The sequence below is a fragment of the Chelonoidis abingdonii genome, chromosome 6 (assembly GCF_003597395.2).
Source record: "Chelonoidis abingdonii isolate Lonesome George chromosome 6, CheloAbing_2.0, whole genome shotgun sequence".
In the NCBI taxonomy this organism is placed as follows: domain Eukaryota; kingdom Metazoa; phylum Chordata; order Testudines; family Testudinidae; genus Chelonoidis; species Chelonoidis abingdonii.
In genome coordinates, this window is record NC_133774.1 from 24,017,756 (window position 1) to 24,045,334 (window position 27,579).

Consider the following 27,579-nt stretch of genomic DNA (forward strand, 5'->3'; position numbering starts at 1 on the left):
GGCCAACTGCACCAAACCTCGACACCAATGAAACAGAGGACAGGACATAAGCCCTAAACATGGCATGGAACCTGTCCAAAAAGACATGTTGATAAATGCTATTGAACTGTATACTACTATTGCGTGTTTAGTATCTGAAAGAGAAAATGTTCAGAACAAAGGTGTTTTATCAGTTTAAAAATGGAATGTGTATTAACTTTAACAATCAATATCCCTTGCCTACGTTGTAGTTACCTTAACAATGTATAGAACATCTATATGCAGGATTAGTACCTGCTGCCAGACGTGATTTGTGGCTATCGTAATTACATTTAAGCCCATTTTCAGAATCCATTATTAGCTGCAGAACTCCAGGGGGCTTATCTATACACAGGGCCTCTGCCCAATACTTGAACATTTAAATATTTCCCTAACAGTGGATTTAATTTACCTCAATAGTCCCTGATATTCCTGTCTATGGCAGGTGATAGTTAATTGCAAATTGAGTCACAAGTAAGGTCACCATCTTAGCAAACACTAAGTTGCTTATAAATCTCTCTCAGAAAATCAGGGGCTGGAATTAGTCACTGAACAAACCATCCAAAGTCTGCTGTTGTTTAATGGCTGTGAATGCCTTTTTATAGGTAAATTCAACACAAGCCAATTCTGTTATTTTCCCAAGGGACTTTAAGTCCAAGCAGTTATTGCTGTTTAATTCAAATTTTATTGTAAATAAATATAATGTGCACATTAGATGTGGTGGCCCTTGCGTCTTAGTAAATTCCCAAGGTGCCCCTTGCCATAACCAGAATATATGGTTCTGATGAGGCAGAATAGATCCTCTCTCTCTCTTTTGCATGATAGCTGCATTTGCTCTTCACTACAGAGCAAAAGTACTGAAAGATGTATGGAGAGGATCTGCTGATCATTCTTCTTACCATGACCATATTTTACAGTTACAGCATTTTCCATTCACATCATTGCCAAGTATTTGTTCAGTACAATTTTCTGTTCTCCTTATTTTAAGTGTTACAGCACAGAGATCAGAGCTGGGAGGTTCCATTCTGCAGTAAGCAGTAGGACACTGTACTTTAATCCATTCAGCTGTCTTAGTTACCATAGCCTGACTATCTACAACACATGATAGCTATATTCTATCGGGAGGATGGACCACCTCCTTAGGAAGAGGAGGCAGGGGGGAAATAAGAATACTTATCAGTGAGGATGGAGGATCACCTGGAAAAAAATGGTCTTTCAAAGTTAAATAGCTCCCAGAAAAGCATACTAGGAAAGATTCTCCTAGGAGAGCGAACCCACCTGGAAAGTTCAGTGGGGAGCAGGCAAACACAGAGGAAGCAGTGAGTAGCAAAGAGGCTGGATTTTTATATACAAGGAGCAAAGGATCCAGGTGGCAGATGTGCTCTTTTGTTTTGTGACTCTGGATCATACTCAAACAGATACATCCATTTCCCTATGTTTTGATGATTTAATAAAGATGTGGATTGAGCATCTATTATACTTTGCTTAAAGTATACTACTACTTGTGCATCACATTCCTGCATAAATAAAAAAATAACAGTAAGATAATGCCTGCTAGAAACACAAACGCAGAGAAGGAATGGCTTGTTTCCAGTAAAGTTAGTTGGAGAGTACAGGAATCACTTTAAATAATGTGTAATGAAGTATTTATTCAACACTTTCTGATTTTATTTTTTTCAAAAATTACAATGAACAAGACTGTAGATTAGTGCTGACTTTGAGTTCGCTGCATGTTAATTAGAATTTTCATAAAGACTTCAGAATCAATAAGTAGAATTCAGATAGGAATTTCCAAGTATTAAAAAAGACAACTCATTTTTACAAGTCTGAGTGGTTTCCATTAAGTTTGAAAGTGGCTATGAAAGAATGATGATTTGTGCCATATAGAGGTAACGAAAAGCACGTAGGGAGTGTACGTATATTATAAACCAAAATAAAAGACAATCTTGGTTTTCTCTTTACATTGCAGACATGTTTGGCTGATTCTAAATAGCTTTTTTTCTGTTCCAAGATAGCAGAAAGATTTTTCAAGAGCACCTATGGGATTTAGGAGCACAAATTCCATTTGAAAGTTAAGTGCTTTTGAAAGCTCCCCCCAGCCGTCTTCAATAAGAAGAAAGGCCATCTGGAATTAGCCAAACATATCTGGTTTTCACTCCACATTGCTCTTTAACCTGAAGACTATGAGTAGTAGACACTTGAGTGCAAGCACTGAAGTTGGTACAAATTATTGTAATGCTACTTGGCTACCTGTTCTTGCAATCCATGTAACTAAATGGGTAAAATGTTATAGAAAATATCTAGTTTATTTTATTGGAAGGATAAAATGTGCATGTTGAGAATTAAAAAAACAGTAAGTAAAATTTTAGAGTCTTTGCTATAGAACTGCATTAGTGCACGTCAACTGAGTGATTGTTCAATGCCAGTATGATGTTACAGCATTTGTACTCATATTCCAGCCACTGCTATGAGCCAGTGTGAAGTGCACTGCCTATTCATTTTTTGAGCATCTTGGAGGAAGATTTTCCAAAAGAGCTCAGCTCCCATTTAGACACTAAAGTAAGTGGATACTGAGCTCTTTTTAAAAACCTAGCTAATATGTTGAGCTATTTTGAAAATCTGGCCAGAGTGGGAAAAGGAGAGCTGCTTGATGCGGAGCACTTCTGAAAATCTGGCTCAGTTCCTTGATATTTTGTACAGGAGCAACTAGTGTTAATGGAAGGGACTGAAGCAATCAATTATTCTACAAAATGCCCAGTAATGCTAGAGAATGTGAGTATATACTAAACAAAATATATTTCCAGAGAATAAAAGCAGCAATAAGACAAGACCAAAAGGCAGACGGGCATGTGTTAGGTTGGTAAGGCCTTCAGGGTGAGATGCGTTTTTGTCAAACAGCAAATCAATTGAGGGAAAGGAGTCGTCGTCTCAGATTTTTGCATATGGATTATTTCCCTCCAAGACTCAGCAATATTCAATTTGCTAATGCTTTTGAAAGGTAGTATGAGCTGGCAAGAAAGACAAATAATTGTGAACTTTGATAACTGAACATCCTTTTTTCTACAAAGCTGTTCCAAGAGGGGATTCCTCCTCTCTTTATGAACGTATCAGGGGAGAAGAGAGAGAACACTATTCCTTAGGGAAAGGAATGCTGTCTGAGAAACCCTGACAAAGCATGGGTTTAAGTAAATCATTTTTATAATGAGCTAAACTGATCTGTGTTATCCATGGTATCTGCTGGGCCTATTGAAGTCTGCTTTCTGTCCTAAGAATAGGCCTCAGCTCTGGTTTCCGGCAGGAAACAGCTCTCCTGGACCATGCAGCTGTTTTCTTTCAGCAATGTTTTCCAGCTGCAGTGCTGCGGGTTTTGTTTATTCCTCGCCCTCCTCTGCCCACTAAAGAAATAACACTCTCCATGGTCTACTGTGGGGATCTAGACTGATCTAGCTATACTAATACTTTCAGTCCAGCACAAAAGAATTTTACGACGTTCTTGACAGATGCCTGCAAGTGTCTATTCATGCAGAAAATATTAAATGTGACATGGGAAGCCTCCTGAGCCACACTCAAGTCAGCTTGAGTAACTGGAGAAAATAAAAAAAAAAAAAAGTAGATGCCATCATGAGACATCTAATGCTAAAAGCATCTTACTTCTTTCTAAAATACCCAATTTCTTATTACATGCTTGGGTTTTCAATGTGAATGCAAAACGAGCTTCTAATTCAGGCTTCAGCAGTTTGGCGCTATGTAGAAAGAACTGCCTGCAATCAACATTACTAAAATCTTTTGATAGCCCTGCATTTCACCCCCTAAATAGCACTTACCTTACACAGACTGCTGTTCCTGGTTGTGTTCATGGAATTGTTACCAAGTCATAAATGGCCAAAGTTTACTGATCCTTATAACTTGTGGGATGAGGAAGAGGGCACTGCTCTGACTAGGATCTGATGTAGTCATGAAATGCTAAAGCAGTTAACATGCAGCTCTAGTGAGAGCTGACAGTAGACACTGGACTCTCAGAGTCTGATGAGGTTTGGGGCACAAAACTGCATGATATCTAAGAGAAAATACATCCTAGGCAGGTAATTTAAAGGAATACACAGAAGATTTTTTAAATTTGTGAGGTATTTTTAAAAAAAAAAATTTTTTTTTTGCTTATGAAAAAATCAACAGTTTCAAGTTTGGTCTTCCAGCTTTCTTGGTTCCTATCTTGAGAGCTCACAATACATTTGCTTTGCGAGACCTCATGCCTGAGAAGTCATGGTATCAATTATTTGAAATTATGTACGTGTTTCATTAAACAGATGATTTAAAGCAGCAGCTAAAAATAAAATTTCCCCTCACAATTACTCTGCTTTCACACTGACTCTTCAGATCAATTTCACAAGTGATTTAGTCAAAGCCTTCTAGGGTAGACAAGCCCTAAGTTGAGTTTCCAATATAAAAAGCCATCTCTGTACATCATAAAGCAGCACAACATAGGAGCCTAATGTTTCCTTTCGCAGAAGGGATGTTTTTCCCTTTTAAGATGTACTCCTATGCTATTCTGATGTCACTCATTTTGCAGCTCCTTGTTCCCCCAAAATTTAAATTGACAAATCACGTACACTACGGCCAAAGCAGAAATAAGAGTCACAAGCATTGTTCTACGCTAGCTTCATTATTTCATTTTTAGCAAACATACAAAGCCTTTAAAAGCACAGGCTGCTTAACCACTACAATCACCTCTTGTGTCAATACAGAAAAACTTGTGTGTGTGTGCTTTAAATAATTTCTTGGTATGTATTCAGCACAAAATTGTATATATTTAAACTTTCATTTAAAGAGAAGTCAGTACATTTTATTGATATAGACTCTCTAAACAGCCTATTTAAGAGAAATAGGAAGATTTAAAAATACAAACTGTTAAAGTTTTTGTAACTTGCATTCAGTGTAAAAACTCTGAGGTATAAACAGAAAACCAAAAGTCTGTAAAGTTAAGTACATTTCCAATCCCACAGTGCAGAAAACAGAACTCATAACAATGGCAGTCACTCTACATTTACAACAGAGAAGTGTTCCCATGTCTCATCCTGCACATAAATATCTCCTCCATATAAATCCATTTGAGAATTTTTATATAAAGATATTTGACATCCATTTTCCTACATAAATACATAGTTTTCATGACTGAACACATTACAACAGTTGAATAATCTGATTGTCAAAAGCACAAATAGAATCTTTCTATATAACAAAAATTAAAGTTTTCAATGGCAGTGTTTTAAAAATCTGAAATCCTAGTAATGATAAGGTTATATTCTAAGATAACAGCTGCCCATAAAATGCATGGGTTGTACTACTTCGTAGAGCAATTACTGCATACATATTTGAGACACGATTTTCAATTACAGTAATTAAATCTATAGTTTGAAAGACATGAGTGCAAGACAGCCAATTCTGGCAAGTGCTAGTTTTAAGAAGGCTCATATGCACTATGAAAATAAGTGTAGTGCTAGTGTATTTAAAAAAATATTGCAAGCTTAAATTACTTAATAGTCTTCACTATTAAGACTTAAGGCAACCATGACTTGAAAAGCTTCAGTTTGGCATCCAGCTCCATCATCTTTCCCCTGATCAGTGTGTTTCATTTCAGCAGACCAATCTTGGTTCATAACAGTTAGAGAAGCAAGAAAAGGGAGAGGATCTGCTGCCCATAAGGAATATAATTCAGTGCAAAAGTTTAAGACTCCTCTTTAGCAATCCAGTTAAACATTCCTGATTACTATGAGCTGATCAATCTTAGATGCAAGTTTCCTAACACACAGTATTATTAACCCTTTCACCAAAGTAAAGGCTTTTATGACTTACTTCCATCTTGTGGATTATTTTCGGCATTAAAGGGTGCAAAATGATCACAGATATGATATTTCATAAAGAGTAAAAACTTGGATTTTACTAAGTACACTTATTTGCATTAAAAAAATGAGAATATACCCAATAGAGCAAGAGGTTTATGACAGGCATTTCTTATATGGCTTTTATCATTGAGGTACTGTTATGCCAAAATCCAGCAACTGGATTCTAATACTCAGCTTTTACATGAAGGCCACATTCATCATCAATGTATGCCACAAGTTTATAAAACAAGTCCAGCTTTACTGTAGGGGTATAAAACTATTTTTTCCTATTAGCAGAGAAGGTATAAGCTACAAAAAGCCTTGAAAGACAAATGGCATCAAGCTGGGAGATGAGCATGAAGTCCTACTCCATTTGAGAGGAGATTCTTCTGGTAAATTTCAGTCTTTCAATCTGACCGTTATCTATTATTAGCAGCAAACATCTAGGATTTAATAAATCATGGCCGCAGGACTGTATTGCATGATGGGTATGAGGAGTAAGACTAGTGATGTGAAGTGCCCTTGTGACTGACTGGTCTTTAAGCTAAGCACACGCCAAGGCTGAAAACAGCCGAACTGCCCATTACAATACCACATGGAAAATAAAATTCTGTAGGCCAAGAAGGAATAGTTGATCAGAATAGAAGTGGATGACCAAGTCACAATTTCAACTCATGATGTAATAGGTATAGACGAATAAGTCCTGGGCGCTATGGATGGTCTTTTCTCAGTTTCAAAGAATGAAGGATTAGACTTGTTTGTATATGAGTATTTACAATTCTCCACCTTTCCCCAGTTTACCACTTGTGGAGAAAGATTATGCAAAGTCAGTTTAACCAACTACTTCCAATAAAGTTGTTATCACCTTAGTGGTTATGCAGACGTTCGTATCAAGAACATAAGTTAGAGAGAAATAGCTTAATTCCTTATGACTGATAGCCATTTTATATTTCATTTGTTTCTTGACATATATTACAGAACAGCCATTTCACAACAAAGCAGTGTCTCTCTTGAACCCATGTAAAATTTGTCTGCAGTAAACACTGCTAGATTGAAATGGAAGTGTATCAATGTCTTTCCATGGACTATATAAAATATTAATTATGATAGCTGGTTCTATCTGTGCTAAAGATCTAGGTTAAGATTTTAGCATACTGGCTGAAGTCAGATGCAGACACTTGAAGGGAAGAATTTCATCATTAGGATACAGCATAACATTTAAACCGAAAGTTTAACATGTACAACTCTCTCTGAAATTTGTGCCATATTTTAATTTCTCAGTTTGAGTCATGTCAAATCACTTCACTTAAATCAACAAACTCATCATCTCTCTTGGCTAAGTCATCCTCATCTTCCAAGTCTTTCCAGGTACTGGTGGGCAGAACTGGCTTGAGAGAATGTCTCTGAAGCAAAGCAAATGGAAACAAGGATGACAAACGGGCAGAATTTCTCAGCATTGGAAGAGCTTCCCTGCCTTGAGGGACTGTCAGACTATGTTTTTCATCCATTTTCTTCTGTAAGCTCTGAACTTCCTCTATCATGTCCAAGATTTTAGTTGCAGTGGCTACTGTACCACCGCCAAGCAGCTGTGCTTCGGGAATCCATCGTAAATATCGCTGTGCCCAAACTTTGATTCCTGGCCCATCAATGTGAGGCAGCAAAAGTCCATGAAAGTCAACAGGTTTACAGTGCCAGGTATCGTAGAATTCTGTAAAGTTATTATGAAGCTCATCTGAAGAATTTATCAGTTTGCTAATTCTTTTGCCCAGGATGTTTTTAATAAAGTGATCAGTTTCCTCCCTGAAAAATCCTCTTTTTGGCGAAGATTTTGTTTGCGTCAGTGGCAAAGAAAGCTGTCGTTGATGCTTAAAAAAAAGTAAAGAAATAAATTAATAAATGCACTGAGGTAAACTGCTCTGGAACTATATTCTAAACTGAAGCCAACATCTGAAACGAGCCACGTTATACAAAAGTTATATTCAAATAATGCTGAATTACTAAGACATCTACTGGCAAACAAAGCCCTACTGGTTTATTATTTAACCCCTCATTGTTTAACCCATACATTTGTCTGCTGTGTATACGGTCGATGTTATAATATACGAACTATTGAGGCAGCCAGTGCACCAAGTCAGAGAAAAAAAGCCCGTTTGTGTCAGCTCGGTTTCATAAGACTTAGTACTATACTAGTTTTGTTGCCTTGTACTGAAATTCAGTCTTATTTGATCTCCAATTACAGCAACTTAATATCACTGAGGCATGGTCTTTTTTTCAGCAAAATAAGCAGCAGATTTTAAAAGCACTTTTAGGGAGCTGTAGAAATTAAAAGTGATAAAACAACTCCAGTAAAGCACTGATTTCAAGCAGCCCACGCACACTAAAGAAAATTTATATTTTCACCCTGTCAGCCTCCAAATTGAAGTTTCTCAGTATAATGATGTAGCTGTCCAGATACACATCATAGTTATTTGTTGAGCAGTTAGTGGTCTCAGTACAGAACAGAAGGTTTAGCTTCAGCTCCAGACCCAGGAAATTTACGATGAAAAACTCCTAGTTAGACACCAAGCCATGCCATGAGAGAAACCAAGTATATTTTTATATGAATTTTTACTACCCTATAATATAAAGAACAACCTGGGTGCCCATGACAATCTTAAAAATACTGTAACAGACCCATTAGTTACCAGATCAAACTCAGATTAAGGTAATCAGATTTAAAATTAGCTATGCATTTGGATTAGATGTTTCATGAACCACAGCAAAGCAAGTCTAATAAAGTGTCTATTAAATAGATTGGCAATAAATGCTTTGGCACTACAATAAGCAATATATTGAAGTTATCACTACACTTACCCTTTTGCCAATTAATGATCCATACATAGTAGCCCAGGTTAGGTCCTCCAGCTAAGTGTTTCTGCATTCGTTTGCAGTGGTAGGAGGCAGATCAAATAGAACTGCTTCTTACTAGTGCAAGAAGAGGTCTCAGAAACCTTTGGATTCTAATGTGGGCTTATAAATCTCACTAAATACAGTGTAAGTTTTAGCAAGTATATTTGTCTCAAGTATAAATGACTTGCACAAAAAAGTGGAAAATGTATTTTTATGGTTTCTGAATGAAGTTGATCAAACATCTTACTTTGAATCGTGTAGTTTTCCGTTGACTTTTGTCTAGTTTTGGCTTCTCCACATAAAGAGGGTTGTTGAGCAAAACCTGCGCTTTAGATTCAAACTGCACAGACCAATCCCAAACTGTGAGAAACCTGAAACGGCTGCTTTGTGCACTGTGGCCTTCTCCAGACTGCCAAAACAAACAGATCAATTAGTTAGAGGTGGCCAAGAACAGAATTCCACAAGATTCTTAAGGTGAAATCAGAATCTTAGACAAAGCTCTATATACTCTGCAGCAAGCCGGACAATTCTTCAGCTAGATCCCTGGATTCTGCAGTAAACTCAGATAAAATTAAAAAACACACCAAGGTTTTTAAATATAGAAATTAATGCAGTCTATATTAGTAACCTCTGTTTAAAATAAAATGGTTAATTCCAAAATAAACAGTCTCCCTATTGAGTTTTTAGCATGCCAGCTTATTGCAGTGAAAATCCTTAATTGCATCCTGAAGGTTGTCAAAAGGGAAACTGGAGGTTTGAAAGCTAAGTAGGAGACTGACAGAGCTTGTGCCACCTGGGAGGCAGTTTAGGATTGTGAGACAAGCACATTAAAAGGTGTGTCTGCTAAAATGATAATGTTGCCAACTGAATTATATTTTAAACATCACAGTTAACACTCCAGACAGATGAATGGGATACTGCATATCAGCTATTTTTTCAGGCTGTTTGTAGACTTAGGAAGGACATGCATTGATTCACAGTTTGTTCATGCTTTCAAGGTTTTCTACTATCAAAGGAGCTACACGAAACGTTCAAGGAGTGAAGTGTGGATTCTTGAGCACAATTCTACAGCAAGTAAATTCTGTGGCCATGGAATACAGAGCAGCCAGTCCACAGCTGTAACAGCCCTAGACATCTTTTAAAGATATTTTAGTTATTCTTAAAATCTTGAATTTCCCATAAATAAATACCTATTCTGGTAGAACAGTAGCAACAAAAAAATCTATAGCACTGTGTTTGAAACTTTATAGATATTAATCTTAACACTCCCGCTCAAGTATTTGACTTTTACAGTTTGATGACACCAAAGAGATGAAATGACTTACCCAAAGCCACAACTCAATGGCAGAATCAAGATCACAACTCAGCACCTCCAAACCCCCCACTCTGTGTTCATTCATCTAGATCACACTGCCCTCAAATTTTCCTTGGAAACATAATTTTGTAGCTAATTCTAATGCCACTCAATTTTTGTTAAATATTATCCAAACTGTTGGCAAAAGGGTTGTCTAGCACACCATGTCCCCAAAAGTACACTCTTACCATGTTAGTGTCCTTTTGATGCTGTGAATTGAAGAAGAAGGTGCTAAAAATAGGTATATAGAGACTGTCTGATAAGACAGTTAAGTAAGTCTCAGTGAACTCAAATGCCGGAGGATACTGTTGTACCAACTGCCAAACACAATCTAAGAAGAGCAGAAAAACAGGAGCCTAAATAAAAAGAAATAGTAAATCAATTTCAGGGGGAAAAAAAATAGACACCACACATTGGCCTATCATGCAGATGGTATACTTCTAAATAATTTGAATGTCTCCAAATACAAACCTATCTAAAAACAGCAATCTGGATTTATAGTGAATTGTGTTGAACTGTTTAACCCACTTATTTTGTCTAAGATAGTGGTCTCCAACCTTTTTACGCACAGGATCCCTTTCTGAATTTAAGTGAAACCCAGGATCTACCCAGCCCCTTCCCCGATGCCCCCCTCATTCCATTCCCCCACTCTCCGTCACTTGCTCTCTCCTACCCTCACTCATTTTCACCGGGCTGGGACAGGGGTCGGAGTTCAGAAGGGGGTGCGGGCTCTGGGCTGAGGGGTTCAGAGTGTGAGGGGACTCCAGGCTGAGCCTGGGGGGCTGGGGTGCAGGAGCAGGTGAGGGGTGCAAACTCTGGGAGGCAGTTTGGGTGTAGGAGGGGGCTCCATGCTGGGGCAGAGTGTTGGGGTACAGCAAGGGGTGCAGGGTCTGGGAGGGGAGCTAGGGATGCGGGAGGAGCACAGGAGTGGGTACGGTGTGCTGGCTCCAGGAGGGGGCTCAGGGCTGGGGTGTGGGCTCCCTCTGGGCAACACTTACCCTGGGCGGCTCCTGATCAGCCCACCCTGCTCCCGGGGGGGGGGGGCACGCGGCTCCCCTCTGTGCAGGCACTGCCCCTGCAGCTCCCATTGGCCCCAATACCCCATTCCCAGCCAAGGGGGTGTTGCTTGCAGGCAGGAGCAGTGCACAGAGGGAGACCCCTGCCCTCCCCCAGGACACTGCTGGCCACTTCTGGGAGAGGTGTGGGGCTGGCCGCCAGGGAGCCTGCCTTAAAGGCAGCCCTGTTATACCACCAGACTTTTAGCGGCCAGAGATTGTGATCCACTGGTTCATGACCATTGCTCTAAGACAAAGCATAGTTTGCTCTTTGCCGACACATACAGATTAAAATTTTGTTATGCCAATTGCTAATCTATAGATTAACAATTTGCCTTTTTGCACCAGACATGAAATGCATTAGCTTGTGATGGAAAATGTAGGTCTGCCAGCACCACTGGATTAGCAGTGAAAGCTAGAGATTAGTTTGGATCAAGAGTCACTGGAAGCTATGCTAAGAAGTTTCAAAAGCTATAGATTCCCTTCTCTCGATAATTAGCTTATTCCTAGAACTCAGACTACATGGGAAACTAAATGGTAGTCAATTCAGAAATCTAATTAAATCCATATTAAAAGTCAATATTGCATGGAATCCCAAAACTGTGGATGTTTCAAATCATTCTCCTGCTTGATTAGTTAACTCTATGCTCCAGCTCTATGCTCTCAACTATTTCAGAAAGACAACTCTGGAGTGTTTTGCTACACCTCCTTCAAAAACAGGAATTCCATTCGAAAGCGTGCAATCAGACAGGCATATTTACGGTGGAATTGTCACCTCTGGAGCATGCTGTACTGCAAGTTTATGAATGATGAAATACTTATCTAAAAAAAAAAAAAATCACACTAATCTGTTTAAGATGTGTATTGTAACCTAGTGAATAGCAATATTCTACAATAACACGTCATCAAGATAAACTTTTTAGCAATTATTTCCCAATGGAATAAAGACTAGACAATGAAGTATCTGCAATTCATAAGGCAAGATTTACAATTAAGATATCTTCCAAGCAGACACCGTTAGCCTGAACACCCAACATCATCCCTCACAGTGAACAAGCTTAGTGAAGCTGTATATAACCAAGAGTCAAGAAACATACCTCCTCTTTGTCGTTTTGTCGTAAATGGTTGCAGCGATCCAAAAAACAATGTCCTCCCATTACCCACTCTTTCTGAATAAGGCTCTGAAAGCCAAACTTTGTTCTGTAGTGTGAATCCATCATCACCTGAACTAGACTGGAGATCACACAGCACAGATCAGAGGCATTCTCCTCTAGAAAATAGTATTGAAAAGACAAAAACTGGTCACACTGCTAATGCATATTGCTCCCCTCATCATTCAAATGCTTGTTCACATTAGTTTGGTGTGACTGATGCTTATGGAAACATAATTTTGATGAAAAAATTTTCTATGATTTGTTTAGACTTGGATGCCTAAGGAAGAGACTTTTAAGAGGTGCTCAATACCTATTGCACTGGTAGTGTCCTTACAGAAAGGGATGCTAACAGGTAACATTAGGTAAGTACTATTCTATTTCATGGTCTTATTCCACGGTCTTCTCTTCCATACTGAAAAACATCCTGGTATCTAAGCATCTAAAACTTGCTCTTGCATTTTCTGTGAAAAATTAGCAATGTTTAAATAAATTGGTACTCTCTCTCCTTCAAAAATGGCTCTATTGTATTTAACAATTTGTTAATTCAAGGAAATTTAGTTTGACGCCTAAAAAGCTCATGTCAGGCCAAGCTACAATTGCCCTAAAAAAATACATTTAGTAGTCAGCTTATGAAAAAAACCCAATTCATACATTTGGTATTTTACACAGAACTAGAGACACTGATGATCCACTCTGGTTCACAGCTCTAGCTCACTTACTGAAGCCTTAATATCAAACATGATCTTCAAAAGAGTATTCAAAGTTTGTATGTATCAATTCTGGCTTCTGCGGCTTTCCAGCAGGGAGAGAGACACTAAACACTAGACGCTTGAGGGACTCTCCCAAGTAGTTACTCTGCTTTGCTCCCACGTGCTTTAACCCCTACACTCAATCCAAATGTTCACGATGTAAAAAGACGACAGAGGTGGTAATGATGGAGAGCTGGATGAGGGGACAGATGGCAAAAGGGAACAACTAAAGGGAAGAGACATGGGAGGAAGGACAAAGTCATGGAACAAGGTGTATAGCAAATTATGCCTCATTCATTTTGCTTTGTAATATCCCCTTGCCTGCCATACTGTCTTGTCTACTAGATTGCAGGCTTTTTGTGGCAAATATCTGTCTATGCCTTTGAGACATGCAGCATGTTTGCCAGCACTCAATACATTTGTATATTTTGAACTATTGTATTCTAATACCTTCTCTCAATTATTTAACATAAAAATAACTCCCTCATTTAATATTTTCAATATAAGACAGAGCTCCCAGTCTCAGTTTATGGTATTTTAAGAGTTGACCCACAATTCAAGGAAACTAACATGTCTGGGAAAGTCTATTTTGCCATTAAACACACAGATATTTAATGGACTAAGCTTTAGATTATAGACCAGTACAGTTTGGTCTTGATCCTGTATATCATATACTGTTCACTGGTGACTACATGTGCATGTAAATGCAACAGCTATTCTCAGAATGGCCATGTATCAGATAAACGTACTTGGTCCTTTCTGCGTAGGCCGAATTAAGCCATTATCCCTTGTGCAACATTCACAATGACAATAAAATAAACATGTTATTTGAGCAAACTCTGGTCCACACACAGTGAATAGATTCGACTTTCCAACTTATTAAGAAGTTTGTATAACTATATTAGGGGGTTAAAGTTAAACAAAGTTGTTAGACCAAAAAGCATTAATGAAAAAACAATCTTTTGACTCAAATGTAACAGTCCTTTAATTCCTCTTCACCCCCTTCAAGTGATTCCTTCATGGGCTGAGACTACACATGCCAAATCTCAAATAAAGGAAACATCAGTTGCAGTACAGATGGAAGTTTTGTATATGAAGTGCCACAACATTAAATATAGAAGATGTGTATGAATTTTAAACTCTGCTTACCATTATTTCCCCTTCCTTTTATTTATTTATATTATATTATATATATGGGTGTATCTTAAACTCAGTACATTTCTCAAGGTGGTAGATGGGTGGGAGGAATAAAGAGAAGATTTATCTGATATGATCATCTCTTGATGAAAGATTCTTACCTACAAGGAGAACGTTTGTGTTCTGTCCTTCCAGATATTCAGCCACCTCTATTGCTTTTTTCAGACATCGCCTAATGTGGTATGGAGAAATAAGACAAAACTAATATTCTCAAATGTGGTTTTTAACTAGTTAAGTTTAAGCAGCATTATGACAGTTCATATATATTTTCAGTGATCTGTTACATTAGTTTTCCCTGAAAAAAACTACCATGCCAATCAGAAGTTTGGGTAGAGGAGATTCCTTAAATCGAGTTTGTGTTTTAGATGGTTTCTCTCAAATTTTATCCAATTACAATTCATGTTTTAAATTTAATCTTTGGGATCAGAAGTTTTCTTGTTTTCTGATTTCACAAAAAACTTGCTATTTCCAATGTGCACATTTTTGAAGAGTAGTTTTATATTTCCAGTTTATAATTATCTTTCTGTTGTAGGCATTCATAGCCCATTAATATATCTAGCCTTCTTCAAGTAGAGTTTACTTCTTTCTGGCCTTTTTCTAACTGCGCATTATAAAGAATTATAACTGTGGAGTACCAGAACTCTATACATGCTTTACATTGAGAGCGATATAGGAATCCTCAACAAGCTTGGAAGGTAGAAAAATATTTTCTGTAAGAGTTTGGCGATGGTGACTAACCAAAGCCTCTGAATACGCAAATAAAAACCAAACTTTTTCACATTAGGGACAGTATTTTCTCCCAAGGAAGAACAAGTGGGATTTTTTTAACAAGGGAAAGGAAATAAAAACAATTTGGAGACATTTTGGGTAAGTTCAAACCTATCTTTAAAGTTAGCGACTTATTACGCTGGCACACAGAGGTGAGATTCTTGCAAATGAGCCAACATAAATTAGTACTTTCATCTTCAATTTCTATTTTGTCATATTGCTTTATTCAGAAGTCTGGATCCCAGAACAAAGAGACTGCTTGCTGAAGTGCCAAGAATCTGCAGAGCAAACTGGGCCAACTAAGGGAAATTGCTTCTTTTCAAGTGTGAGGATGTGAATTTGGCTAGAAGTTTGCATTTGGTTTGACTGTGTTTATCACTAGAAGTTATGCTCACATATTAATGCATGCAGGTTGAAAAATTTTTGTATAACAACTCACAGGCAACCCAGAAAGCGGAAATGCAATCCAGCAAAGAGGAGAAGAGAGTGCAAACAATGTATCATACTACTCCTTCGGTTGTGGAGTGAGGTCAGGGGGTGGGAAAGGAGGAACAGGATTTTAGTATCCTTAGAGGTAAAGTCTCCAACCACTGTCACTGTTTTCCAAGTTTTTGGTCGATCTCCAGTCAAGAAAAATGTGTTATATAGCTGATCGTACTTACTTCTCAACTTTACACAAAGGAATTCTATAAACACAGATGGATACTACAGAGGAGATTTCAGGAGATCAGGACAGGTTTTCCATATTCTGGAGTTCAGGATCAGAGATGTTTAGAAACCTAAGAAGTTGGATATTGCAAATTCTCATATGGTTTTTCTCACTGTTTCAGACCTTCCTTTTAATAGAAAATTGCTTTTAAGTTAGAAATGTTGCCAATTTGCATATTTGGCCAGTTGTTGCCTTTGCAGTCTTAACCTCAGTTTCCACAATTTTGGTGCTGAGCAGCACCAGTAACTCATGTCAAAAACTTAAATTTTCTGAGACAGATTCCATTAGCATCTAAAAGCTTCACATGCAGTAGAATTTCTTTTGTTTAAGGCCTTGTCTACATACAAAGCTTACAAAAAATTACCTACAGTTTTAATCACTGGTTCAGGTGACCTGGAGTTGATGTTATAGCTACCAGTAGTCCGGATGACCACTTGGGTCAGTTGGGTTGATTTGCAACAAATATTGCTACATCACTGAAAAAAAATGAATTTAGTCACCAGACTCATCTGCACTATAGTTCCCACCAGTTCACCTGAATTAGCATGAGCACAAGTGGGAATTTAAGTGTCCCCAGTACACATGTAGTCCACAGTACCACAAATCTCTTCTCCAGATACCCTGTCTACAGGGTGTGATAGCATGCACTCTATTATAGTCCAGAATCTGAGGCCTCGAGAAGAAGTCTTTCCTGTTAGGTTTCTGTTTATTCTTCCATTCTTGATGAAGATTATGAAACAGGTGGTGATGTGAAGTCCCTTTCCGCCAATAGAGAAAGTTTAGTGACCAGAGTTTGGGAGGTTTCTGTCCTCCAAACAGCTGTTTTACAGTGCATCTGCTCTGGCTCTCACATGTAAGTTTTCTATTGATATTGGATCATAAAGACAAGAAATTTTGATTATCTATGTATTCTATGTATCTCAAACTCCTGAATCAAAGTGTTTTGATAAAGATCCCCCCAAAAAAAGGTTTAATATAAAAAGCAGTATTGATTTAAAACTAGTTTTCCAATAACTACAGCTAGAAAAATCACCGGAGATTCATTTAATCAAGACCGAACTCAAAGAACATATATTAACAAACCTAACGATTTCTAGCCAGTTTGTGCTCTCCAGTAATGAAAACCATTTTACATCAGTATCCCAGAAGTCTGTACTGTTATCTGTAAAAACAGAAAATTGGAATGTGAGTGCAAGCATCATGCTAGTTAACAGTGGTCAAATAAAAACAACAACCTCTTCAACCCAGAGTGGACATCAGGCATCCAACAGACTAAGTTTTCCTTTAAGATTGTGAAGACAGAATTTTCAGTTAGATTTAAGCAAACCTGTTCATTGTTTAAAAGTGAACACTTAGTTTGGGCCAAAAATATAAAGCTATGTAAAAAGTAGTATTACAATCCTTTATAAAGCTTCATGAAAATATTTTTAAAACCATCTGAAGAAAGTTTGGATTCCAGGACTCCCTACTGTATGTCCATACCTAAGGAAACCAAATAAGGAAGTTTGTGGAGTGTTATGTGGAGACAAGAGGAGATTAAACTGGAGATGTCAGTTCTCAGCAATCTTCTATATACCAATTTCTGTATTTTTAGAGCACATTTTATGCTGAACAACAAACTGAGGGCTACCTGCTTATTCAGAATTCTAAATAAAGTTGTCCCAGCAATAGGGAGAGAAACATTGGAAATGAGAAAATGTAATAGTAAAACCACAGAATTGGCAGTGGGATTCAGGCAAGTGCTGTACATTAAGCTACTTTAAACTTGTTTTGTTTAAACTTTTCTGAAGCTGATTAAGTATCAAACTGACTGCTTCCTTTTAAATCAAATAGGTACTAAAATCCCAGGGACTCAGACATATAACCAAAGCTGACACTAGTTTGCAGAAGGGTTTAAGATTTTTGTAAATTTCATTTAATTAAAAGTGAAACAAAACACTGATCATCTTCTCTATACACACTGCAAAAGCACTAGACCCCAGGGCCTTGCTCCAGGACTCAAGTCTACCTCATCCCACAAACAAAAAAAAAGCTTCTCCCACACAAGTGTTTCTGCTGCCACTCATTCTGAGTTTGAGATTTGCGCATATCCCTTGTTTGGTTCTTCAAGAACTCTTCAATCTTCTTTACTTTCCTAACAGTTTTCTTTTAAAATCAGGAACTTTGCCTCCTTGACACCTTCCCTGCCCTTTCAAGTCTTTCCCTTCATTCACTTCCTAGTTTTCTGTCCCCATGACATCTTACTCATTCGTGCCCTTACCTCTCTCCCATAGCTCTCATGTATGATATTTAGACCCAGTTCTTTCCTTCTGTGTTCTGGTATCTGTTCCCTGTTCTCTTTTTTGCTCACTCCATACTTTTAAAAAAAATTTTCTCTGGTTATTTTCCTACTCCCATCCCTCCAATTCTCTTCCTTTCTTTCCTACAGCATGCAGAATCCATCAGTTCATCCTCTGTACTCCAAGCCATTCCTAGTTCACCCTCAAACCTGACTGACCAGGTCTGCCCACACAAGCCACCCTCTCCCCCTTCTCAATGAACCATCCCTGAAGTCTCTGCTCCCCTAGGGAAAGATGACTGCAGCCTCCCCACTCCTTGCATCCTGGTGTCTTAGGCCCATTGGCCATACAGGGAGCACTGTCAGCCCCACTGTCAGCACTGCCCTAACCCTAAATCTTAGCCTGCACAACTGTAAAAACAAAATAGAAAAATAAAAATAGAAAAAAAAAAATCTTAAATGAAACAAGTCATCAAAACTAGAAAAAAACCTGAATTCTGCCAAGCCTATATATATTCCCAATACTTCTAAAAGAAGAAGGGGCAGAATGTTTATAAAAATCCAAGCTTTTATATGTCAGAGGGGGGAAAGGCAGACGTCACATTTTTCTGAATTTTTTTTTATAAGACTCCTTTAAAAGAAATACATTGCTTGTATGACTGTCATTATCTTAAAACAATTCATTAAGTGGAAGAGCATTTTCAGATCTAGATGTTTTAGTTTGGAGCTGAATTATAAGAGTCTTAACTGATTCAACTGTATATTTAAAATAATCTAGATGAACTTTCATACACTGTTTAATAGCCATGAACAAAAAGCCACAATAAGAAGTTAAAAGAATTTTGTCTGAGTATCACTGCTCTGACTCCTTACATTACCCAAAAGAACCACACTAGTGTGAATTCATTATTTCATTTAATATGAATACGTATTACACACACACACCTCTCACAGCAATATGACTGACCAAGTATTCTACAATTGGTTAAAAACATAGCAAAAACATCCTGATTGGTTAATAATTAAAACAGTGTTTTAATATTATGTGATGCAAAGAGCCTGTGGGAGACACATTAAAGAGCCACCTGCAGCTTCTGAGCCTGAGTATCACTGAGTTAGGGAGTCAAACAGGTTCACTGTTTAGAACTATTTTGACACCTCTGCAAGAAATCACTGAACAAGCAGAAACCACAAAATGTTTGTTCAGTGTGATCATGTATTCAGTAAACTACAGCTGACTAAATAAGAAGTTCATTAAAAAGCTGTAATTTTTTTTTAACATATACCCCATATTTTAAAATATATTAAATCTTTCTTTTTAAATAGAACTGTAATAGTAACAAGTTACAGTATATGTTTAAATAAAGGGTAGCTAAGCCACTTAAAGATCTTTTTTCAAATTACAAGGGCTTCACTCATGCTTGGAAGCTACCTTAACTTTTGCCATTTCTCCTAACTCTATAGGGGGGAAATTAATGGCAACTGTAGAGGAGAGGAGGTTTCTGAGCAACAGAAGGCAGTTGGATTAGGTGCCTAATAGCAGCTGCAAAAGGGAAAAACTGCCAGGAGGCAGACTGATCCTGTGTGGTAGCTGACCGTCACATGTTTAGTAGCTACACACTAGCTAATTGAAGTTAGTGGGTAAACTAGAGGGTTTACTGGAAAGAAGAGGCAGTGGGACTAGTGGAAGAACTGCAGAACCAACTCACAAGGACATGCTTTCGGTGCATAAAGGGTTACAGAATTTCAGACTTTTATTCAGATACTTTTCCTACCAAGAAGTTTTCACATTTAAAATGCTCATCTAAATTGAAAAAAAAAAAAAAAAAGTCTAGGATCTCACTAACATCTTTATTCTGATTACATCACCAATAGCTGATAAATAAATAGTGCATGCTATATTTGCAACCACCACCACCACCTTCTGATATACTGAACTTCCCTAAGTCAAGAAAACAAATGGTTATATGCCATCAGGGTTTGCAGCTTTAAGTCAGTAGGACTTGTGCTCCTATCACTTAGGGTTATGTATTCACTGCAGAGTTAGCCCACATGATCTGCACCCAGGTTAACCTAGCCTATATATAGGCAGCCACGCTGCAAAGCCTATCCGCATTCCTGTGTCCACACTGGTGCTGTAAGCCCCATGGGCTTCTGGGGCATATCCCTTGGTTCTTTGTGTTGCCGTATGTTTCTTTCCCAGTAAACTACAGGACAACTTATCTGTCCTCGGCACATGTGAAGAACTGTGGGAAAGCACTGGAGGACTATCAACATTGAAGTAATTTGTCTTGTGTCCTGTCCTCAGTATGAAATGGGCTGGTTACCAGCCTGAGTGAAAGCAGAACCTGGTCTCTAATTCACATCCCCAGTCAGACCAGCTAATCTGAGTTAAAAATTTAACCCTGGTGAGAGGTTTGTGTGTGTGAACAGGAGAGCTGTTAGGGGCAATACCTGAGTAAGAGTCCAAGGATAACTCTGCAGTAAAGACATACCAAGTGCTTTTGAAAATCTCACCCTTAGGAGTCAAATTTTGGCCTGTATGTATAAAAGAGTTCACAGTAGCTTAGTCAATGGATTGAAAGCCTAATTTTTTTTTATTGTTGAAGGAATTTTGTTTTGAAGTGATAAAGATTTTATACCATTTTTAATAAAAATACAGTTTTAGACCCTGATGCTGAAAACATTTACGTGCATGCTTAACGAAAGCCCAAGTTGTCCTATAGGCTTCAATGATATTACCTCACAAGTAAAGTTGCATATCTGCTGAAGCGCTCACAGAATCAGGGCCTAAGTTTCAATATTTTGTTTCTGCGTATGGCTGTCTTATAAAATTCAAATGAGACCCTATCAGTGGCATTTGAAAAATTTCTCTCATAAACGTTAACCTAAAATTGCAATAGCAAAAAAATTCACATTAGTTCTACAAATCCACAATCTGATCTAAATCAATGGGTTTTGTTAAAAAACAAGTGATTTAAATTAATGATTTAATCCTTCCCCCCTAATTGCAGCAAAGTGACTACATGATTTAACAGCTCTTCTCTAGCCTGTTTAAAAACTGTTTTCTCTGCAGTTAACACAAATGTCTATCTTTAGTCCTGTCCACACACAAATGCCCTGAATTTGAGTGTCAGGAGGTATAGCTACAGCACAAATTATCAGCTGCTCATAAAATCACTCTTGTTATTTTGCAGTGCCACCTCTCTCACCTGAGCTAGGTTAACAAAAGAGTAGTTGACTGGAGTGTAGATAACTCCAGTTACCCTGCAGTGAAGACAGCCTCAAACAGCACTTCAGAATTTAAAAAGGTGCACCAAAAATGGTGAAAGTTCATTTAGCCGTCATGTTTGGAATATACATTGTTAATCACGATAAAGTCAAACTAAATTGCATTTGCAGAGAATGTAGTCTCTTATCACCCCAATTGTACTGGTGTTCCCCAATATTCTGAAATCCCGTCAAATACTACCACTGCTTATTTGCAAGCAGGGCCAGCTCTAGCAATTTCGCTGCCCCAAGCACGGTGGCACGCCGTGGGGGGCGCTCTGCCGCTCGCCGGTCCCGCGGCTCCAGTGGACCTCCCGCAGGCATGCCTGCGGATGCTCCACTGGAGCCGCAGGACCAGCGGACCCTCTGCAGGCACGCCTGTGGGAGGTCCACCGGAGCCACCTGCCACCCTCCTGGCAACCTGCAGAGCGCCCCCCGCGGCGTGCCGCCCCAAGTATTTTAAGGTTAAAAACATTGATTCAACCTCATTTTAATTAGGTATGGGAGGTCTGAGACATCTGCTTAACAGTGTTCTATTTTAACCATTATATTTTAATGAGAAACTTAAGTCAGTTTCCAATTGCTATGTGTTTTAAGTTTTTGTAACTCATTTTCTAATATCAGAGGTGTAGCCATGTTAGTCTGGATCTGTAAAAGCAGCAAAGAGTCCTGTGGCATCCTATAGACTAACAGACATATTGGAGCATGAGCTTTTGTGAACACCCATGCATTCAACGAAGTGGGTATTCACCCACGAAAGCTCATGCTCCAATACATCTGTTAATCTATAAGGTGCCACAGGACTCTTTGCTTCATTTTCTAATAGATACTGTGACTTGTTAGTGTGGGCTAACAATTTTGACAACAGCAGGCTTTCAGTTTAATACACCAATCAAACATGCACAAATCTCACTTGATCTGCAGAGACCATCAGCAGATAACTATTCAGAAAGAGCTCCTTTCACCATACAATCAGAAGAAATGGACCACCAATTTCTTAAATCAAGAACTGTATTCAAGATCTGTTAGAGATGTAATTGAGTATCTTGAGGCAAAATTAGCAAGTGTCTAAAGGAATGTGTGTCACACCTTGGTTCTTCCCACCTCATTTAACTCTAATTTTAACTTACCTATCAGAAACAGCTGTTTAAATCTAATGTATGCAGCTTGAATGTCTTGAAGAGATGGAAGGCTGCTTGAAAGGTCATCTGTTTTCAAGACTTCATAAGGAGGTTTGTTAATTGTCTTGTAAACGCTGAATAATCAAAGAGACAAAACATTTAATTTTAGAGAAACCTAGACACTGATAGTGGTCACTGAAGGTAGCAAGGTTAATGTCCCATCCCATATATACTACACATATAGCAAAAGTAGAGCATTTAGCCACAAAAAGGTGTGCATTAGTGGGATAATGGACCCATGTGCATTTTAGAATACTCAGCAACACTCTTGCTATGGGTTTGTCTACACTACAAGAGTTTTGCTGCTTTACATATGCCAGCAATCCTAACCCAGCAAAATTGTCCTGGTGTAGGTGTAACTATACGGTATAAATCCTTATACTGTCAGCTAATCTGTAATAATTTATTAATACTGTATCTTGAACAGATAGTGATTACTGTAACCATACATTAAATTAGTTCACTGGCAGGTTTGTCAGAATATGTACCAGGGAAGGAGCAGGATGGGAGGTGGGGGACCGATAGTCTCACCTCCTAGCAAACATTTCAAGTGGTAAGAGACAATGCAGAGCCAACTGGCTAAAGAGACACAAGAGAGAACAGAGAACTTTGGCTGGTTTTCAGCAGACACTCCCTGAATGGGGGACACAGGTAAGATAGTCATGAATGACTTGTGTTAAAAAGAATTTTCTCAGGTTTTAAAAAGCTGTTTTGGATCACTGTATTCACCACTGTCACAGCTTCGGAAGGGAGGACTTGCAGACACTGAAGCCAGTTGGATTAAATATCATAGTTACCATACATATGCTGTAGTTTGGGGAGCTGATCTAAGAGTGGGCAAATCACAAGATTCCACCTGTCAGTGTGTCTGGAGTGACTCATAGCCAAGAATGCCCAAATTCAAGACAGACTGTTAGAAAATAGGGCTGATTCCCCTAAGCTGGTGATCTATTCTAGCATTAGATTCACCAAGCCAGTAATAAAAAGAATACTCCTGGAATACCATGGAATACAGAATGTTGTCAAGTATCAGGAGGTAGCCGTGTTAGTCTGTATCCACAAAAACAACAAGGAGTCCAGTGACGCCTTAAAGACGAACAGATTAATTTGGGCATAAGCTTTCGTGGGTAAAAAACCTCACTTTTTCAGATGCATGGAGGAGATGACCCTGTTAACACTGGTTCTCCACTTGTGAGGTACTGCCTTCTCTTCTTTTTTACCCATGAAAGCTTATTCCCAAATAGATCTGTTCGTCTTTAAGGTGCTACCGGACTCCTTGTTGTTTTTATGGAATACAGACAATCCCCTTGGCATTCCAGCCCCAATTTACTATGCAGGCAAACTGGACTTTATGGCGTAAGGTTATTAAAACGAAAAAACACCACACAATAGGTTCTTCCAACCTCAAGAGGTTGGTCACTCACCACAGGTTACTGGATACTTCAGGATCTCATCAAAAACAATACTGTGTTAGCCAATCCTTTGTTAACTAACTGAAGATTTTATTAAGAAAAAAGAAATGAGTTATTAAAAGGATTAAAGGCAAATTACATACATTACAGTTGAATCAGAATATGAGTCTAGTTGTTAGAGGTATAACATCTTCTAATCCTCCATAAGTCTCTCAGAGTTCTTCCATGAATCTTTCAGGGTGTCCTAAAATGTTTTGTTTTTTGGGGGGGCGGGGGGAGAGGGGGAAATCTCAGTCCAACAGCTCAAACTCCCCTGATTTGGCTCAGAGATGGCAAGATTATGCCCAATATCCAGTATTTATAACCGGAAATAGCCAGGCAAGTGATTTTAGCACAGCATGTGTGTTCCTCTGACAGAAGAATAGATACTTGAGTCCGTGAAAAGTCCTAATGGCACTTGGTCAGAAGATCTAATGCTTCACCTCTAAGGTTTCTGTCTTGTAAACACACTGTGGTAGCCAAAGAATTCTTCATTAAGTAAACTCACATCTAAATGTGAAATACATGCCTTTTGATCTAATGACAATTGAATATAGTTGCATAATATATCTCTACTCCGCTATAACGCGACCTGATATAACACGGGTTTGAGTATAGCACGGTAGCAGCGGGGCTCTGGTGGTGCTTTAAAGGGTCCAGGGCTCCAACTGCTGCGTGGAGCCCTGGGCCCTTTAAGTCCTGCCAGAGCCCTGCTGCCACTACCCTGATATAGCAGGGTTTCAGCTATATGCAGTAGGGAGTTTTGGCTCCCAATGACCACGTTATAGCAGGGTAGAGGTGTATAAAGTAATCATAAAGGTAATATAAAGTTATAAGACATTAAAAGGATTTAGCAACTACAGGTTATTTTGGTTATGCTGGTATAAGGCTAATAGGGTGAAGGTAAATACAATTAACATCTATTCTTGATTTTTATCAACACAAGTGAATGCGCTTTTGTCTACTATTTAACATTCCTTTGTTACCCAAATACAATGAATTAACACCTCTGAGGTCATGCCCTGAGCTGGCTAGCTGCCAGCATCACGTTCCCCACAAAAGGTAAGAGCATGATGCTTAACACCTGAGGAACTGCACTGAGGGCTTGGCTACACTTGCAAGTTGCAGCGCTGGTGAGGGGGTTACAGCGCTGCAACTTACTCGGGGCTTGGCTATACTTGCAAGTTGCAGCGCTGGCGAGGGGGTTACAGCGCTGCAACTTAGCAGGTGTCTACACTTAAAAGCTCAGCCAGCGCTGCACTCCTGTTTGCAGGCGCTGGTTGATACACCTGGGTCTGCTTCGCCGTGTAGGCCAGAGACAGCGCTGGTGATGCAGCCTTGGTCATCAGTGTGGAATCACCAGCGTTTTTTTATTGGCCTCCAGTATTGACTTATCCCAGCACTTCCTTTTCAGCCTCTTCTGGGTCATCGCTTCACACTCACTGCCTGTGCTCATAGCCTGGATGAGAGGGGAGGTTTGTAGTAGGAACCACAGAGGGAGGTACTGAGGTGTTTGGAGATCTCCAGGAGTCATGGCAGGCAGGAGCTATTTTCAGCAGGCAAGAAGCTGCCGTCCGAGCTGCTGGAGATTGGAGTAGTGGGAACCAGAGAGAAGCCTGTTCTTGGGTAAGAGCTTTTATATAAGGATGCAAATGTTTTGGGAGCAGGGGGGTATGGCTGCCTTGCAAGCATGTCCTAGACTGTGGAATAGCATTGATTCCCTGTAGCTGCTCTTTGCTTTCCACAAGGCCACAGAACCTGGCTTCCACAGTGAAGCAACCTCCCCCACCCATCCCAGGTGAGCTGCGTGTGCAAGATGACTTGAGAGTACTGCTGTGGCAGATGTGGTGTAGGGTTCAGTGTTATTCCCTGTAGCTGCTCTTTGCTTTCCACAAGTCCACAGAAACCCCATGGCTTCCAGAGTGAAGCACCCCACCCCCACCCCTTCCCAGGTAGCCACTGGCAGCCCCCCTCTCACTGTGAAGTCTTCGTGTGGGGAAACTCCGCCATCTCTATCTGCAGCTGCGGCCTCTTGTGCTATGCTTCAGAATGTGTCAAATGATGCTACAATAAACTCTTTAAAACAATGCAAGGCTCTGTTTAACAGTTCGTCTCTCGTGTAATTTTTTTTAAAGTGACCTTGAATACTTGCTCCATCAGTGCAGACTTCTTGAAAGACTGCACAAGCTTTAAAAAAAAAAACCAAGGAGACTAAAAAGAGATGGTGAAGCTACGTTATGAATCTGTATCCCACAGAAAATAAAAGTTGCAAGATGCGAGGGATAAGGGACAACATGAAAAAGGAACAGGTTGCCAGATAAAGGAAGAAGCTGCCAAGAGAAAGGAATTTGATACCAAGAAGCACAGATGCGGCGGGATGAACTTTAAAAAAGTGGGAAAAAAAAGCCTCTCATCTTCTTTCATGTATTATTTACTTTCCAAACTATAATGAATATAAATTATATAATTGGCATCATATATGCTGTTTGATTTGGTTATTAATGATTGGCTGTTTCACATGTGTGGGTCCCCGCACTCTGGGGGTGTGCACATGTGTTGTGTTCCAGCTGCTCCTGCAGGGTTAATGCCTTTGGAAACTGCCAGGGAGCAGCAAGTGGACATGTTGGCTGGCTGAAGGCAGGCAGGGCTGACTGGAGTAGGGTTGGCTGCAGGCCAGGGCAAGGGATGTGGGGCTTGGTTGGAGACAGGGCGTGTGGGGCGGGCTGGCTTCAGGAGTGTGGGTCAGCAGGGGTTGACTGAACGGGCAGGGGGTGCAGGCTGGGCAGAGTGTGCAGAACTGGTGCTGCGGGCAGTGGAGATCGTTAGCAGCGTGTGGGGGGTGGCGGGCTTGGCAGGGCTTGCAGGTGTGTGTGGCAGGGGTTGGCTGGAGACAGGACAGGGTGGTTTGGCACGGTGGCCTGTGGGACAACAGGTGCAGAGTGCTGCAGGCAGGGGGGGCCGGACTGGTGTGGGCAAGGTATGGGGCCTGCAGCAGCGCAGCTGGAACCCGCCTTTTAAGTAGTCCCAAACCCCATCTTCTACTCGGGACGCCTTTTAAATAGGCTGCGGGAGCCGGTGGGGGAATGCAGAGGGAGGGCGGGTCGGACGGCCTATTTGAAGGACCGGAGTGCAGAAGCGACTTGTTGGACCCCAGGGACTTTTAATACCCCCCTACTGCCCCAGGGGCTCAGGGGGCTTATTTAAATGGGCCCGGAAGCTCCGGCCGGGGAAGCGGGGCTTGCCGCTCTTCGGCCGGGAGAGCGGCAGGCTTCGCGCGACTGCCCGCTCTTCCGGCCGGGGGCCACCCGGTCAGAGCGGCGGCAACTCCGCGGGACCCGCTCTCCTTGGCGGAGCGCGACAAGCCCGCCGCCCACTCTTCACGGCTGGAGCCCCGGCCGGAGTTGCCAGTCATGCCGCCGCAGGCCGGCTGAGAGCTCTAGCTTGGTGAGAGCAGGGCCATGCCGCGCTTCGCCGGCGCTTACTCAAAGGAGCGGGACCATGGAGCAGACCACACGGGGACGGGGGGTAGTTTAAAAAAAAAAAAATAAAAAAGGTGCCTAAGGTGCGGGGACCCTTTAGGCGTGCGGGTGCGTTCACCTGGCAGCACGGGTCGTTTGGAACAGGAAG

At 40.0% G+C, this 27,579-nt stretch overlaps 1 protein-coding gene across 1 annotated transcript in view; it reads right to left on the reverse strand.

Moving 5' to 3' along the window:
- Positions 1–4,836: 4,836 nt before the first annotated feature.
- The window catches only part of MTMR12 (myotubularin related protein 12), a 75,016-nt gene continuing 52,273 nt past the window's right edge, over positions 4,837–27,579 (reverse strand). Inside the window, exons 10-16 of the mRNA XM_032771264.2 lie at positions 22,451–22,575; positions 16,856–16,934; positions 14,397–14,467; positions 12,293–12,465; positions 10,329–10,496; positions 9,034–9,195; positions 4,837–7,762 (exon numbers count right to left, since the gene is read on the reverse strand). Of these exons, the coding sequence (XP_032627155.1) occupies positions 7,190–7,762; positions 9,034–9,195; positions 10,329–10,496; positions 12,293–12,465; positions 14,397–14,467; positions 16,856–16,934; positions 22,451–22,575 (1,351 nt within the window). The 3' untranslated portion in view covers positions 4,837–7,189. The remainder of the gene's footprint in view (positions 7,763–9,033; positions 9,196–10,328; positions 10,497–12,292; positions 12,466–14,396; positions 14,468–16,855; positions 16,935–22,450; positions 22,576–27,579) is intronic.